The 17,316-nt window shown below is 47.0% G+C and overlaps 1 protein-coding gene across 5 annotated transcripts in view; it reads right to left on the bottom strand.

Annotated features, from left to right (window-relative positions):
• The window catches only part of rock2a (rho-associated, coiled-coil containing protein kinase 2a), a 53,679-nt gene that overhangs the window by 19,087 nt on the left and 17,276 nt on the right, over positions 1-17,316 (bottom strand). For all 5 annotated transcript variants that reach the window (XM_036541589.1, XM_036541590.1, XM_036541588.1 and 2 more), the window contains exons 2-7: positions 11,150-11,231; positions 9,887-9,987; positions 8,745-8,882; positions 7,823-8,083; positions 5,617-5,761; positions 4,969-5,107 (exon numbers count right to left, since the gene is read on the bottom strand). In XM_036541589.1, the coding sequence (XP_036397482.1) occupies positions 4,969-5,107; positions 5,617-5,761; positions 7,823-8,083; positions 8,745-8,882; positions 9,887-9,987; positions 11,150-11,231 (866 nt within the window). The remainder of the gene's footprint in view (positions 1-4,968; positions 5,108-5,616; positions 5,762-7,822; positions 8,084-8,744; positions 8,883-9,886; positions 9,988-11,149; positions 11,232-17,316) is intronic.

The raw sequence follows: 17,316 nt of genomic DNA, 5'->3' as shown, positions 1-17,316 counted from the left end.
CTACTCCCCGCTGACCTGATCCTGCAGACCACTGCTCTAGTTGACTGACAAAAACCAAGCGGTGCCTGCAGATGACTGCCCTCACTGACTGGCATTGACCAATGCCACCAAATGGCCACTTTCACTGACCACAACCTCCAAAGTACTGCTTTCTCTGACCAAGACTGACCATAGCCTGAAGATGACCACTTACCACAATCTCCAAACTACTGCTCTATCTGACCAACAATGTCCAAAACGTGCAAACTGCCACTCTCACTGACCAACACTTACAGACAACTGCCCTTACTGACCACAGCCTATAATTTACTGCTATCACTGACCAACAATGACCACAACTTCCAAACTGCAAATCCCACTGCCTTTAAAAGGCCAGAGGCTGTAAATGAGAAGCGAACTCCTGCATCCTCACACATCAGTGCCCAGCACCTGCATCCTGCGGCTCCCTCAGCGCACAGCGGACAGAGCGACGCTAGCACCTCACCCCTGCCACCGAGACAGGACTGCACGTGTGGCCCTGACGGAGAAGCAGCCCCGGTCGCCGTGGAGACACGCCCTGAGAACGGGAGCGGAGCGCTGGAGCCGCACGCCAGCTCTCTCTCTCCCAGAGAAAAACAAGAGTGCAGCGCCACTGGGGCTACCGAGCGCCTGCCTGCCCCCCACCCCCCTGCGTCCCAGAATCACAGCTGGAGGGGCGGCGCCGCTTGGGCTGCCACGTGTGGGGAGAAGTGTGCTCCACTGAGCGCTGACGCAGGGGAGGGAAAGGAAGACGCCAGCCGGGGGGACGGCAACAAATCAGGGAGAGGGGCCAGAGCGGGGTGCGGGGGGCCCGGTGTATATCACGCAGGTGGGCCTCACCCGGCCACAGGGCTCACGGGCTGACCTCTGCAGGCAGGGGATCTCCAGTGCAGCTCTCCCTCTGAGAGGCTGTGTCTGCTGCTCCAGAGTGTGCACAGTGGCAGGAAGCCTCGTCTAGCAGCACCGTGTGTGTGTGTGTGTGTGTGTGTGTGTGTGTGTGTGTGTGTGTGTGTGTGTGTGTGTGTGTGTGTGTGTGCGCGCGCGTGTCCCAGAGCTTATGTGTGTCGGGCATGTGTGAATGTGTTTGTGCGTGACTATGTATGTGTCTGAGTGTGTGCATGAGAGAGAGACAGAGAGAGAGAGAGAGAGAGAGCGCGAGAGAGAGGAGAAAGACTGGTCTGTGTAGCAGCAGAAAGGGCATGTGTTTTAGATAAATCCCCTGTGCTCTGCAGTTAATGTAAACAGGAAGTGATTCCCACGTGGGAGAAGTGCTCCCGGCCCATACTCTGCTACCACCCTCTCACGTCCTCCTCCCCCTTTTCCTCCTCCCCCTTTCCTCCTCTCTGCCTCCCCCCTCCCTCTCTCGTTTTCCTCTACTCTCCTACCCCTCTCTCTCGGCCCCCCCCCCCCCCCCCCCCCGTTTGCACCTCTCTCCTTCCTCCCTCCTGTCACATTCTCCCTTCTCCCTCTCTGTGCCACAGGGAAGCCATTTATAAAGGCACTTCCTGCCAGGAGCAGGGAGGTCATGAGCAGGGTTGCGGCGGTGAGATAGTACTGGCGCTGCGGCGCCCCCTGTCTGCCCACACATGTCATCACCAGCACGACTCCATGAGGGAGGGCAGACATCCCACTATCTAGCCTGGAAGGACCTGAGACAGGGGTCACCATAGTGAGAGAAAAAATGACTGCAGTCTGGCAAGTCTGATATCAGTGTTTCAGATAACAGTCCTGAAGCTGACGTCAGCTTTCCAAGACAAGTCCGTGTTCTGGGTTGTGGACTCAAAAGGAGAAGGGGGTGGTGGGAAACCAACAATGTTTCTGGGTTCTGAGCCTCAGTGAGGTTCAAGGGTTCCTGGTCTTAGTGAAATTGGTGGGTCAAAGAGTGTGTGAGGTACAGAGGCTCTGATTGTATCAAGTTGAGGTTGATTCACATCACAGTTAATGTGATTGGTCCTGGGTTTGTGTCACAGAGAAGCTGACTGAGCCTTTAGTAAAAACACTGCAGTTCAGCCCCAGCTGCCAGAGTGCAGCATTAAATACCACCGGTGACGAGTCACATCCCTCTGGATGAGCCAACAGCTCTGCATATCTGAGGCTTAGTGTCTGTCTCAGCTTTCCACACTACCCTTACAAAAACATGTCTATCTATGCTTTATGCCTCCCCTCCCCACATACGAAAACACATCTTTCTCTATTTTAACCCTTCCATCTCTCTCTCTCTCCCTCCCTCTCTCTCAAACACACACACAAAAACATGTATCTTTGCTTTAATCACTAACCCCCACCCCCCCCTCACAGACACCCACACATACACATGAAAAAACATCTCCTGGTACTTTAACTACCCCCCCCAAATACACACACACACACACACACACACACACGTCAATCTCTACTGTAATGTCCCCCCAACAAACACCCACACCCACACCTACACACACACAAACACCTTATAACATATCCACCTATTTATCCCAGATTCACACATTGGTGCACACACTGAGCACACACATCGGAGGGATGACCACAGCTCCTTGAGCCAGGCTCTGAGAAGAAAGTGACTTCCCTAAACTCAGGCAGCTGGATGTGACATTATGACTCATGTGCTCTTCCTTGCCTGTGAATGCTTATCTGGTAACCAAAATCACAGCGCAGAAATGCTTCTATTTCAGCTGCGCCGCACACTGTGTCCTGGTATCCTGCCTCCCCTGGCCAGCGCTGAGGGGGATGAACTATAAAACACAGAGCTTTGAAAGGGGACTAATCGGAATGTAGCTGCAGGAAGTGAGAGCTGGAGCGCCTATGGAGGCCAAAGGGCAGGGCATGAACCAGAGGGAACACTGACACATTGCACAATAACCTGTAACCTCTGTGTGTGTGTGTGTGCGCGTGTGTGTGTGTGTGTGTGTGTGTGTGTGTGTGTGTGTGCGCATGTGTGTGTGCGCGCATGTGTGTGTGCGCGCATGTGCACTTCTCATAAGCTCAGTTGAAAAACAACCTTACATCCTCTAGAGTAAGGCCTTCCAACAAAGGAATCTGAGGCAAGCTTTTGTGCATGTTTGTTAAACATACAGTACTCTACCAAGCCAATTCAAATGCTAAGGATTAAGGATCTAGTTAATATTTAACAAAGAGGCAAAGCTGAGCTCACTTCTTTAAACATAATTATTTAAACGATAATTCAAGTCACGTTTTCTTTGCGAATATAGTGAGAGTTTACTTCTCTCGCAGCACGGCACTGTAAACAGCATAGTGCTGCAGGATCATCAGAAGAATGGAAGTGAGGGAGGGGACGGAAAATGAGCTCTATCGCTAATTATCAGCATTTTCACGTTCCTCTCAACAGGCCAATATCCCTGTTCAGCTGCCCAACATCATGACTCACTGGCACAACAAGGAGAAAATAAGAGAGCTGCTGACTCATAGGAAACCTTTATTTTCCATCCACCTGTGACTTTCGCCTGTGGGCTCTCCTCAGTATGGTCTATCAAGAGCAAACTAGTGCATACAAGATAAAGATACATTTTACTGGCCAGGGAAGGAAATTTGCTGAGGCCATATAATAAAGAAAAGTAATACTGCCTCTAAAAAACTAAAACATTATCCCCAAATAAGTAGGGAAGTGTCAACCAACCAGAAGAGAAAAAGTCATTGGATGCTAAAAGAACTAAAGGCAGCCTCTTACAGTAAAGAGGGGTGGAGGACCTACCTGTTCATAACCTGAAGGCCCACTTAATTACACCTTGGTTTGTGAATTTTAGCAGGAAACACTGACCTCTGTTGGGGCATCCCTGTATGCCTTGGATTGACTGATTCTGATTTTAGCTTGGTATGAAATGATGGTTTCCTTCCTAGAGAGTATGCTGCATATTACATTGTTATGTGTTACCAGTTAGGACTGCTGGACCACCATTAATGGTTAACCCAAGATCCAGGTAGACGTTAACATCGCTTGTATCTCTGTGCCTCCAAGATCACGTTGGTCAGCAAGTAGCAATGAAGAGAGCAGGCATTTATTTATCAATGAATGAGTGTTTATGCATGCCTTTGAGTTAGAATGGGATGTGAGAGGGAGTGTGTATTCAGCTGCTTCTCTGTGAGTAAGTGATTAGGCATGTCTGTGTGTATATGACCGAGCAAGGGAGTGTGCGAGTGTGTGACTGCGTTGTGAGTGAGTGCATGAGTGCATGTTGTGTGTGTGTTCATCAGTGAATGTCACCGAATTTGTTCGCTTAGAGCTGATGCTTAGAGGCAGGGCTGAGAACAACCATCAGACACTACTAGTCCACCTTCCTCCCTATCTATCTCTACCTATCCCTATTTCCTATGAAAAAAACACTTGTTTAGCACTTAACACTAGTTTAGCACTTACGTCAGTAAGTCTTACTGACCTCTTGTAATACTTCAATAACTGCTCTTAGCAAAGTGATGCACTTATTTGGAAGTCTCTCTGGGTAAGAGCGTCTGCTTAATGATGTAATGTAATGTAATGCAATATTATGACCTCACCCAAATCAGCCAATAAATCAACAGTTAATTTCAACCAATCAGACATCAGATACATAACACTCATCCTGAATGGGGCAGTGAATCAGACCTTCGTGCCATGACTAAGAGGGTGTCCTTGTCACATAAAGTACACAACAGTCTAGGACCCTCAGTATCGACCCTCATCGTCTACACTGGCCTTGGAAACATTCCACTGTCGGGGCAAACATACTGAGGCTGGCACTGACCAGCCAACCGGGAATAGCTGTGGTCAGATTCAGAGACCACAACAGCTCAGTCAGTAAACATCACTGTTTATCAGTTACTAAACAGAAAGCTGTCCTCTGTCATAATGGCATGCATGTGTTTTAGGTGTTTATACGGCATGCTCTCAGCCTGAACGCTGCCCGAGCACTACGCTGGTGAGAGAGACGCCTGTCACCGAACGGGCCTGGTTCTCACCGGTCCGTTAAGAAGGCACAGATGAGATTCTTGGCATCCTTGGATATCTCCACGTCGTCAGGGAAGTTCAGGGAGTTTTTGTGATCCATGATCTTGCTGTACGTTCCCACTAGGGAGTCTGCGTAAAAGGGCGTGTCACCTGAGAGGAGGGAGAGGGAGAGGGAGGGGAGGGAGAGAAATGGAGAGACAGAATGCTTCAGTATGGATTTTTTGTGAAGGCAGAACTCCCACTGAAAGCCTTTTCAGACAGATGCAGGGAAATCTGAGTGACAAAGCAGATATGTACAGTCCATCCTCCTCTCTTCAGGTGTGAGTTGCAGGTTCCTGGCTTGGACAGTCAGAGGGTCCACCTCCCAACTCCACGGCAGCTCTTAACTACATACCACTAATAAAATTCTGAAGGCTGAATAAATAGTAGATCCTGCATTTGAGAGGGTATCAAAGACTTATTAAACAAGCTGTTGCAGGTCCTTCTAGAGAAAGAATTTCCAGCTCGTGGTAAAATCCCAAATGGCTGAAGTGGTGAAGAGAGTATGAAACTCAGGGGTGTGATGCGGTGGTCCAGAAGGTGGCAGTCGGGCTGTGACCCAGAACAGACACCTCAGTTCTGGTTCACCAGAGAGCTGAGACACAGGGGAGTTCACTCACCGACCAGCATCTCGAAGATGAAGACCCCGACGGACCACCAGTCACACTCCCGCCCGTAGTAACCGTCACCCCCCTGGGACTTCAGAACCTCAGGGGAGATGTAGTCTGGCGTTCCCACTGCTGTATCACAACGGACCATCCCCGTCTGTGAAAAGACAGACAGACAGACAGACAGACTTTCAACTCTCACAGTTAGTACTGTGAACACAGATGACGAAAGTGGACCATATTTAACTAAATCTTGAATGCTGTTGTCTACCATTAAGTAAATCTGTTTCAGATTTCCTTGGGTATGCATGTTTGTTCACATACTTGTTTTAACTGCACAGAATGGAGGAGGACAAATTTATATGGGAAATGGAGATTTAGTGTGCTGGATAGCTAGGCTAGCAGAAATCAAGGTGCAATGTCCACAGGAAGCTAACACTGAATTTACTATTTTATGCTATTCAATCCATCCACCCATTATGATATTCACCCGTTTCACCCCCAACATGCATGTCTGCGGCCGTGCACACAGTGCCCTGCCTCAGCACCCTGAGTACTCAAAATCCACAGACAAACAGGTCACAGTCTGGCCACAGCCTGGTCAGAAAGAGGTCACGGTCAGGTCACAGCCAGATCCGAGAGAGGTCACAGTCAGGTCAGCTTTATTTTGGGCAGTCCTCTCTCTGTGCTGAGCTGTGTGGCCATATTGCTGACTAACACACTGACTGCTATGTTAATGTACCCCCAGGAACACCTCCATTAGGTAACAATCCTGTATGTGTAATTCATGTCAGATCTACATTAAAACAAATGTCTCAATATATGAATATTTACCCCACGTACAAAGTAATCCACCCATTTCCTATTTTCAAGCACCCGCATGGCATCCTACTGGGCTTTGTTCCCTGGAGACACTGGTGTGAATTACAGTGTCATGAGTTACGAAAAGCCTTCTTTGCAAGGCTCAAAACGTGACATAACTCACGCAGTCCCTCATTCTGCCCACAAGGTGGTGCTACAGCTCAGCTCTCCACCTGCACAGCAGTAGATGGACATGAAACTACTTGAAATGCCCATACACATTCTCAGAGACATCAGAGCTGAATTTCAGCCGGCGAAACATTATGTAACGTTTCATGGTAGTGCTGATGGGAGATCCTCAGCTAGTGTAAACGTACTCCAAAACTGCCAATAATGAACTTCAAATCCCATCAGCTAAATGTTACCACATGAATCTGCGTGCTGAACTCGCTCTGCGTGTCTGAACCGAGTGGGCGTCAGACGGCAGAGGAGCCGGCAGACCGCTGACAGAGCGTTAGCGTGTTTATCTGCGCGGTGTGTGCGTGTGACTCGGGAGAAGCCCATCTCCCTCTGCCAAAACCTCTCCGCTCTCCGGAGTCTGTGTTTATTGAAACTCTCCGTCTCCCTGCGGGACGACGAAGGAGGGGCCGCGAAACAGCGGCGCGAGAGCCGGACACCCTTTTAACAGCGAGCTCGACCTGCAGACGACACCGTGAGGAACACTGCTGCCCCCCAGATCCCCGCAGAGTGATTGACTGTCACTTCACAAACAGAATCTGCCTCTGGTCCTACTCTTTGTCTGTCTACCAGTTATATTATTATATTATTGTCATTTAGCAGACGCTCTCAAACAGGGCGACTTACATGGATAAAATGGAAAAATTACCCATTTATATAGCTGGATGTGTACTAAGGCAATTCTGGATTAGGTACCCTGCCCAAGGGTACAGCAGCAGTGCCCCAGCAGGGAATCAAACCAGCAACCTTTCAGTTACAAACCCCTTTCCTTACCACTATGCCACACTGCCGCTGTGGTACACAGTTTAGTGTCCTTCCTCCTTCTCTGTCTTTACAGTCTTTGCACAGACATGGCCCCATACCTAGCTCTGCTTTCTCAGGTGGCACAGTGAATGGGAGTCCATGAGTGGTACTACATGGCTGAATTTCATTGCCCTTCGCTGACAGACAGGCATTCTTTTAGTAACAGAAGTTACTGCAGGGAGCAAGTGACTCTTTCTGATGACTGGCTCCCCCGAGAGCCACACCGTGGTGTCATTCATGGAACAGCCCATCTGCCTGTCCGTGTCAGTGTGTGTCAGGGTGCTGCCTACAGCGTGTTTAAAGGAGGGTAACTGGGTGCTGTTCTGCCATCTGCCCGCAGGGTTACCAAGCTGCCGGATAGAGGCCCAGAACTCACAGAGTCCATCTTCATGCAGGTGCCGAAGTCCGCCAGCTTGAGGTGCCCGTGTCGGTCCAGCAGCATGTTGTCTGGCTTGACGTCCCGGTGGATGAAGCCCATGGAGTGGATGGCGTCCAGGGCCAGGACCACCTCGGCCGTGTAGAACTTGGCCCACTTCTCGGGAACGTCGTAGGTGCTGGTGAGGTTGACCAGGTCTCCGCCCGGCATGTACTCCATCACCATGTACAGGTAGCGGTCGTCTTGGAAGGCACAGCACAGCTGGGTGGCACACAGGGGAGAGGCGCAGTTTAGCCCAAGAGCACAACACAACAAAATACATGGACCTACACAACAGCTGCACAAGACAAGGAACCACAGGAAATGCAAGGGAAGACAAAACTGTACATTACAACAAGCTATGCTGAGGAGGGTTACAGAACTGCATGTTTACTAGTAAACACCATGCAGCTCTTCATGGAAAAGAGGTTACCCAACACACCGCAGTGCAAGCAGTTTCACAATCACACAGCAGTTACAGGGTTACACAAGAAGAGCTGCACAACATTACATGATCCCACATGAGTGACAGGGATTCTGAAGAAGGGAGGGACAGGTTAGGAGAGTCAATGAGGAGGAACATTTCAATGGAGTTCATAGTAACATAAATGAGAACAATGAGAAAATCAATGCATGCTCTGTAACAATGCAGTCCATGCAGTCTTCTCTTATGAGTGATTACAGGGCTCAGGTATGTATGGCAAAGTGTATGTATGTGTGTGAATGGGTGCACCTCTGTCTGAGGATGCTTATGACGTAGATGTGTGGGGACAGTAGCAGGTAGGTAGTGGTAGACCTACCTGTGATGGAAAAACCCAGTCCTGTAGTCACTGGATGGAATTCTAGGTGGGTCAGTGAAGCAGGGGTTGTTGTGTTCACTCACCTGGACGACCCAGGGACTGTCGGCAAAGGCCATTATGTCACGTTCCTCCCAAAAGAAGGCGGAGTCGGAGCGCTTGATCATCTCAAATTTGCTCAGCAATTTCAGGGCGTAAACTTTCTGAGATGCTTTGTGCCGCACCTGGTCAGGAGAAACCACACACACACTCACCTGGTCAGAGGTAACACACACACACACTCACCTGGTCAGACCTAACACAAACACACACTCACCCAGTCACAGTTTACACACATATGCATGCATACACACACACACACACACACACACACACACACAGTGTGAGGTAACACACGTGTCGGGTGCAGAGAAAAACAGAGATCAAACAGAAGCAGAGCACGGACATGTTCCTTCCCACTGTGTGTCTCCCTGGGCCTGCTTCAACCTGCCCCACCATCACTCAGCCATTATCAGCCGCTCATCTGTCATCTTAATGAGCCGCAGGATCACACAGAACACTTGTTCATGTGCTCTCAGTCTGTCCCGAGGACATACAGCTGATACACACATCGCAGAGACAGCAGAAGCTACCACAACCCTGCCTGAAACTCATACACAGCTCACACAAAAGCCTATAACTAACACACATCCAACTCAAACACCTGAAACTGAAACAATGTACACAAATCCCTGAAAATGGACTAATAACACACAATCCAGCCATATGTTGGAAACTACTACTTGAGACTAACACACCTCTCTCTCTCTCTCTCTCTCCCTCTCTCCCTCTCCCTCTCCCTCTTTCCAATTCCTAGATAGTCATGCATATGCTAGACTAGGTCTTTACACCCAGCATCATTAGCAGCTACAAACTACACTGTCTCCCAGCAGCTTGGAACATGGCATTAATGCTGTCATCACCCCCACATCAACAGCCCCGCAGAACATCAGCACAAATGCACTGATTTAACACTGCTAATTCACAATGGAGAGATGAGACCATGTATGAGACAATGGCACTTAGATCCAGAGATTTACACTTACACCTCAGATGAACAATGACAGAAACACACCAACACACACACACGCCCACCCAAACAGGGTCTTCTCCTGCATGTGTTCACAGGGTACTGGATGGAATTTAATGACTAAGCATGTATTCTTTCAAGGGGTTGAAGTTTTCTCACCAGCTGAACTTCGCCGAAGGCCCCCCTGCCGATCACCTTGACTTTGTCAAAATCTTCTGACCTCATCTGTAGCTCTCGAACGCGCCCCATCACCTTCTCATCTGAAGAGAGAACGACACAGGATGAAAATTACATCATATTATTATAACACACGAGTCAGGCACTGGAGACTATCAGGACACACTGATCAGACATGAGGGACAATCACCTCAAGAGCCAGACACTAGAGGCAACCATATAAGAGAATGAAAGTGGTACAGGACTGAGACACTGGTGAAAAACGACAGAAGAGAATCAATTGTCGTTGACAACCGAAACACATGAGTCAGACGCTGACAGCAAGCACAGCACGGAGTCTGCAGAGGGTCAGACACTGGCAGACAGCAGACAGTACACAAACCATGCACGCCGCGCACAGTAGCAGACTTAAACAAAGGTAACCGCCGCCGCGTCGGCATCAACACGAGGCGACCGCATTAATAAGCACCGCGGCTCTAACAGATGTCCCCCTCTCCTCTACCCTAAACACGGCAGGGCTAACAGCTGTAAATCAGAGGCGTTTAACAGCGCCTCCGTGGCACACGCAGCGATGCCTGCAATCCCATAACGCACATCTTTACACGGAGCACAGAGAGCATGCAACAAGCTCATAAACTTATACAGGGGTGACCATCTGATGACAGTGTGAGAGATTTAACACAACAATAAATGACAATTAGGACAGCCGTGGGTTGCTCTTGTCTGACCAATGTGTGGTTATGAGTTTTCACAATATCCTGAAAAACAAGAAATTACTGGTCTGATGTTGTTCTGTTCTGGCTAGCCAACTATCTGTCTTAAATGCTAAACATGTCAGATGACAAGATCAACCAGCATTCCCGTCACTACTTTATCTTGCGTATATTTTTCATGACTTTAAATATAGTCTGCAAATTCATCAGATGACACATCGTAGGCTGTCAGACTACAAATCATGGAACAAACATTTGTGATGTCACAAATAAGAGTCCCATTCAGGCTGTACTGGTGGTAGTTATTCTCGGAAAGTCTTCGGTCCGCAGAAAACGTTATTTGATGATGAAACAGAACCTCTTCTAAACACACATGGCTGAGCAGGCCTGACTGAACTGAAAGGTAACTTCAATCCAACACTTGAAATTAAAGGCCAAGGCAAAGAAGGGACAATTTGCGAAATATTTACACATGCCTTAAACAAGCACAAAAAGACTCAAATGCAAAGCCATGAGGAGATAACATACTTACATCTGTTTAAAAATGTTTCAATGTTTTTGTTTTTCCGTAATGCTGGGAAGTCCAAATCTAGAACCAAGGCATTCATGGAATCCTGGAATGAAAGAAAGAAAATGGATGACCAAACAGAAATCAAAGATCAAAACAAGCAAAGAAAAATCATATTTTCAGGAGTCAGTCTCACTGTACAAAGTTACCATGACAACAGCAGATTCAACATTCAATCAATGAAACATAGCACATGACTCCAAAAATAAGACTTTAATCAAATTGGAATTCAGAACCCAGGCTATCATTCAATAAAGGCTTGTTTCAAACTGTGGAGCTTCATATTACTTTAATAGCAATTAAATTAGACTTGAACATATAATCAAAAATTCCATTGGGAATTGAGGGTGCACCAGTTCCATCTCTATTCAAATTACTGAGTCATTAAGTGTTCATGAGACACATTTGATGGCCAACGCCTGACCTCATCTCCTTGGAGATTTTCCCCAGAATTCATTTCACCTGTCCGTCAAACATCCCAAACCCTGTGACCACACCTCTCCCAGCTTGTGCCACTTTGCTTTGTCCTGATTATGTGCGTAAGGACACACTCACTCTGCTCAATCTGTCCAACTGCACTTTCTCTCCCTATATAGGAATCCCCTCCTACAAACACTACTATTTAAGGGGAAAAAAAGCTTAACATCACTGTCAAGAGTTCAGCAATACAGGAAATGACACATCCCGTCCAGGACTTGAAAGATAATTTCGTTCTATCAGGAAGCCGGTCCTGTAACTGGTCTGCTAGTCATTTCCTCTGCTGCTGAGGGCACATCCTCCACCAGGGAGCAGTTGTGACTACATGCTCAGGCCCCAGTGCACTCTGGGAACACAAGGAACTCCCTGCTCCTTCTCTCCCAGCACTGCACCCCACCGGCTCACTCCGCATCACACCGAGCCACACTGAACACCCCGAGACAGGTCCAGAAACACCCCCCCCCCCACCCCCCACCCCCAGAACAACAGGAAATAGTTTGTGTCTGAACATCCATTCCATGCGTGTTTGTGGGTAACACCAGAGCAGATAGAGAGCCCTTCTCTTCCTTTGCGATTAGCTTCCTGCGTCCGATAAGGAGCCGTGAGGGGCCTGTCTGTCAGCAGGCGTGCAGAGCGGGCTCTCCCTCCACACGGCAGACACTAAATAAAGTTTGCTCTGCCTCGGGGGATCTGCAGTGCGGTCTCCCCATGGCCAGACAGCACAGAGACGAGAGAGGAGAGAGGGAGAGACACACAGAAAAGCAGAGAGAGAGAGAGAGAGACCCAAAAAAAACAGACAGATAGGGAGACAGACAGAGAATAAAAAAAACACAGAGGGAGGTGAACAGGGAGAACCGAGTGAGAAGAACACAGAGGCAGGAGGAATGACAATATGCTGAAACAAAGAGAGAAAGAGAGAGAACAAGGGGTGGGTTCTCCAAAGGACATCTGGGAAACACACATTACATTATTGTCATTTAGCAGACGCTCTTATCCAGAGGGACTTATAATTTTTACATGTTATCCATTTATACAGCTGGATATTCACTGGGGCAGTTTTGGGTTAAGTACCATGCCCAAGGGTACAACGGCAGACCCAGCGGAGAATCAAACCAGCAAACTTTCAGCTGCGAGCCCTATTTATTACCACTACACCATACTGCCGCCTACATACAGGAGCAGAGAGCCACAGAGGGCAGAGCTAAGGAGCACTGATTAGGGCACTTTGTTTTCGACTGCTTTTCCTGTGCCAGGCAGGGGCCATTAGCAGTACACAAGCCTGTGTACTGTGGAATGGATCACAGGATGGTGGAATGGGACTGGATTTGGGTGAGTAGTGTGGACCAGAATGGGAAAAATTGTCCGGAGTCCACTTTGTCTGGGTGTCAGTACTGAGTAAGTGTGGGGTTGGAAACATAGGGGGACCGATCACCCAAAGTACTGAAGTAAATGAAAATGGCTACTACACAACCCGCTAAACACACTCTAAATCACCCTGGAGAGGACTGCACAGCTACATAACTGTCATTGAAATACCGCACGGCTTTATATCAGAGGCTGTAAAAAAAACAGCAGCTAATAGCCTAGCCCACAGGATAAAATAGCCCCAACCCCCATCCCCCCCCTCCCACACCCCCGTCTCCAAGCATGTGGAACAGAAAACAAGCTCAGGACTTTCAATGTTTTTTATGGAATTCCTTGCGTTTAAAAATAGTTGTTGGGAGAAGTGGAGCTGAGCCCAATGCGGACATGCCAACTGGCCCATAGCTCAGCAGGACTGGAACAAAGCACGTGGAGCGCAAACGATGACGCGGGGGGGACGGAGGGGGAGGGGCGTTTCGGGGCAGGCCTGCTCAGGGAGCGACAGATAGGGGATTTGTTCTGGAGTGGACTCCAAACATGGAGAGGAAAGTGGGCCGCTGCATCCTGCCTTTACCCTGTGCTTTGGAGAGGGGACACCCCAGTGTCTCACCCCTTTCTGATCACAGCAGAGGGCCCCGACACATGAAGCCACATGTCACATTAGAGACACGTCAGGGCCAGGAGTGGAGCTGAGGTCACAGGTAATGTCAAGAGCAGGGACAGTCAGAGGTTATATCCATCTATGATATGCTTGTGTTCACAACACTATATTAGATACACTATACATGAGATACAGATATACGTAAATACAGATATAAACACATATTAATCTTCTCTGCTTTTGTTATCTAAACTGTGTCACAGTTGTAGAGGAGTGTAAAAATCAGCTGGGGAAATCCTCTGGTGGAGAAGTGTGTGACATAAATGGCTGTGTGTGTCCACTTTAGCTAACAGAACACAGCCAGGAGCATGGAAAACAGGCATGAAAACACGCAGCACTACATGGACAGACCAAGGTAAAGGGCGCTAAACTGTCCGTACCTGGAAAACGGTGTCACTCTTCTAAAGAGGCTGCAAAAACCCAGGCTGCTTTGATGTACTAATGTATGTGGCACTTGAGCCAACTGCGGCCGATTTCTGCTCCATGAAATTCAAACGGTGTTGACTTAGCTGCAAAGCTTCAACGAGATCCTTAAGCTGGCCTTTGTATTGGCAGAGGAGGCATTGTTTGAAACCTGGAAACCATTTGTTTACAGCATGGCACTGGTGGCGAAAACTCTGGCGAGTATTATTCAGCTGGTTTTATTACTGTCGCTGAACACCTGCAGGCTTGGAGCTCTGGAGGAATTGGCAATTTCTATATACAGCAAGGGCTGAGAAAAAAATGATGTATCGATTCATGCATGACAAATAACAAAAAACACCAGAGCAATCCAGCCAAACAGTCTTCTTTGCAAAAAATGGCACTTCCATACTGATATGCAGTACTCAACTAATGCTTACCAAAACCTACAGTACCAGCAGAACTACTGTAGCGAGAAAGTTATTCTCAACAATTGTAAATTAGATGCTCTTTCATACATGGCCATCAGACACACTGCGGAGGTCAGTGCAGCTTGTGGTTTCGCTAAAAATGACTAATACCCTAGCATGACCCTAAAGTGCAGCAATCCAGCACAGTTCCTTGGAACAACTGTCTAGCACTGTCTTATCTGCTCACATTCTGACTCCCAGGGCCATGCATTTTTACCACCTCAGCCAGAGCAGAAAGTTCATTGCTGTGTTAAAATATGACGTAAGAAAAAGATCCCACAATTGCATCAAGCTAATGAAACAAACACTCAACAAACAAGGAGTCAACCATGCTGAGTTCAAACTGGTGGCGAAACGCTATCCTGGGTATCAATCGGTCAGGTTACGTTAGCCTTTTAGGCTAAATGCAGTGTGTTTTGGGTGTTCTGTATTTCCATTATAAGACACAAATCGGGAAAAAGGTCTTGCATTAGGGTAAGCAGCTTGGGGAGCTAGAGAGACAAAGGATCAGCTTTGAACTGAATGACAGGCAGTGATGAAAGAATGCTTTTTGAATTCAGAAAGGCACACAACTGACACGTTTTTATACCCAATTAAATTGGTCACACTTTCAAAACATTGCAATGAATAATTTAAATTTACTTGAACTCTAAACGTTAACCACTCTTGGCTCTTTGACGTATGCTTGTATAGTATGTAAGGGGCAAACAAGGAAATAATCTGAGAAACCTATAGGAGCCAAACACACTTTCATAACTGTATTCATTTCCGTTCATCAGGACCTTGGCCCTGCAACCCACTCTGCTAACGAGGTTGGTGTTTTTGTGAATCAGTTACAAACTCCCTTTGCTTAGTTTTCACATCCTGATGGCCGGCATCATAAACCACACACATTTTTGCCGGTTGTGAAAGGTTTGGTGAATATTAAGTTCTTTCATAGCAAGATCAGCAGCCATATTTTCATCCCATTATCACAGCCGCCCAGTTGCAGAGCTCCATCATGGTGACTCGCATTCAGCCTAATGATCTAATCCTTGGAAGACCGTCACTTTCTACGGAATTACCACTGACACCTGCTGCTTCTACAAATGGGCCGTAGTGCATGCAGCCCTAAATATAACACTGCTATCTGCTGTAGGATATAACCATTCCGGTCATAGAGGTGCTATAGCTGGCGAGACTATCCAACAAATATTTAATATTGACTTAATATTGATTAAAACAAACATTACATTTCTGACAGAAGGAAACCATTTTGTAATGCTGCAGTTTACCTTGGTCCGAATACCTTGATAGTGCTATCACAATAAGGAGTGTTACGTGAAAATATGTGGGGGAACGTCTAATGAATTTCAGAATTTTCCCCGCTACTCTTCCATATTAGCAAATTACAGAGCTTCTCAGCTGAATTGATTTACAGCTTTTGGGCTGTACTCACTAATGCTTACCATCCTGTTTATGAACACACCGCATGCAGACAGTAGCTCTGATGGCCCTGCCCCTAATTACTCACAGTGCACCCACAACTGACGAAAAGCCTGTGTGTTGTTGGCTGCCAGTGAAATTAAAAGTTACACCATAACTGACCTAAAGGTTAAGTGACAAGATAAAGTAAGAAATAAGGTTAAATGTCAGTTATGTGGACGCTCATGTGGAAGCATATGCAGTGTACACAGCAGAACAAATGTTTACGAGTGGCCAACGATATGGAGAAATGGGAATGCTCTGGGAACGGGGAGATTGCTTCCAAAGGGGAAACACAATTTCAGCTGATTTTCCACAAAATTATTTAAACACAAGCTAGAAAACTATTAAAACATAACATACTAAATGACTTAAAAACAAATAAATGCATTTTAGAGACATTAAAACTGTTTACATTGAAAACTATTTACAAACTGTCCACTATAGTATTTCTTAATGTAAACCTCAGCAGTAGGGAAACGGTCTCAGAAAACATATATGCACCAAATGTTTATTTTGTTTTTTTGGCTATGAATTTAATTTCCTATTAAGCAGAGCGAATAAAAAAATCTACTTTTATTATTAAAAGGCAACTAATTAAGCCTACTGTTAAGTCTGAAATGGGTTTAACAATTTGGGCTTTTTGTAATCACACCACACTCTCATTATCAAACTACCCAATGAAGCCAGTTACTATATTAAGGCTTCTGAAAATCTTTCAAATAGTTTGCAAAGCTAATGTAAATCCTTAGATCTCTGAAAGGGGACCAATGTTGGCCAGGAGCAGGAGAACTTGGACAGAAGCAAACATCTCACACAAGCAGTAATCCTACCAATCCTAATTCCACACTTGTAAAGTGGCTGCGGATGTACTTCCCACTTACTGCTTTATGAGATTTGTGACACGAGTCTCACCTTGCCAGAGCAGAACCTTACCGTAGTAATGGCACAATCAGGGGCTATTAGCCTCACCTGTATCTCATCTGTAATGTAATTGCTGCATATAAAGGACAATAATCACATCTTCCTACGGCAACATTCACAAAGCTCCAAGGTTTTCCTTCACACACACACTTCTGTTGAGCGACAATTTTATTTAGAATAAGTACAAGGCTTTCTTCTGGATTGCTTCAGCCAATTCTAAGACAGACCAATACCACTACATGTATGAGGCAAACCATGTGAGCAAAGTCTCTGGGTAAGTCAAAGCACTGGTACAGGCAATCGAGATAAACTGTTAATCCTTACCACTGTCAGTTTAAATCAATACCCTGCGAATAAGGAAGCCTATATCC

The sequence above is a fragment of the Megalops cyprinoides genome, chromosome 12 (genome assembly GCF_013368585.1).
Source record: "Megalops cyprinoides isolate fMegCyp1 chromosome 12, fMegCyp1.pri, whole genome shotgun sequence".
Classification (NCBI taxonomy): Eukaryota; Metazoa; Chordata; class Actinopteri; order Elopiformes; family Megalopidae; genus Megalops; species Megalops cyprinoides.
This window is presented reverse-complemented; position numbering and strand designations above follow the sequence as displayed.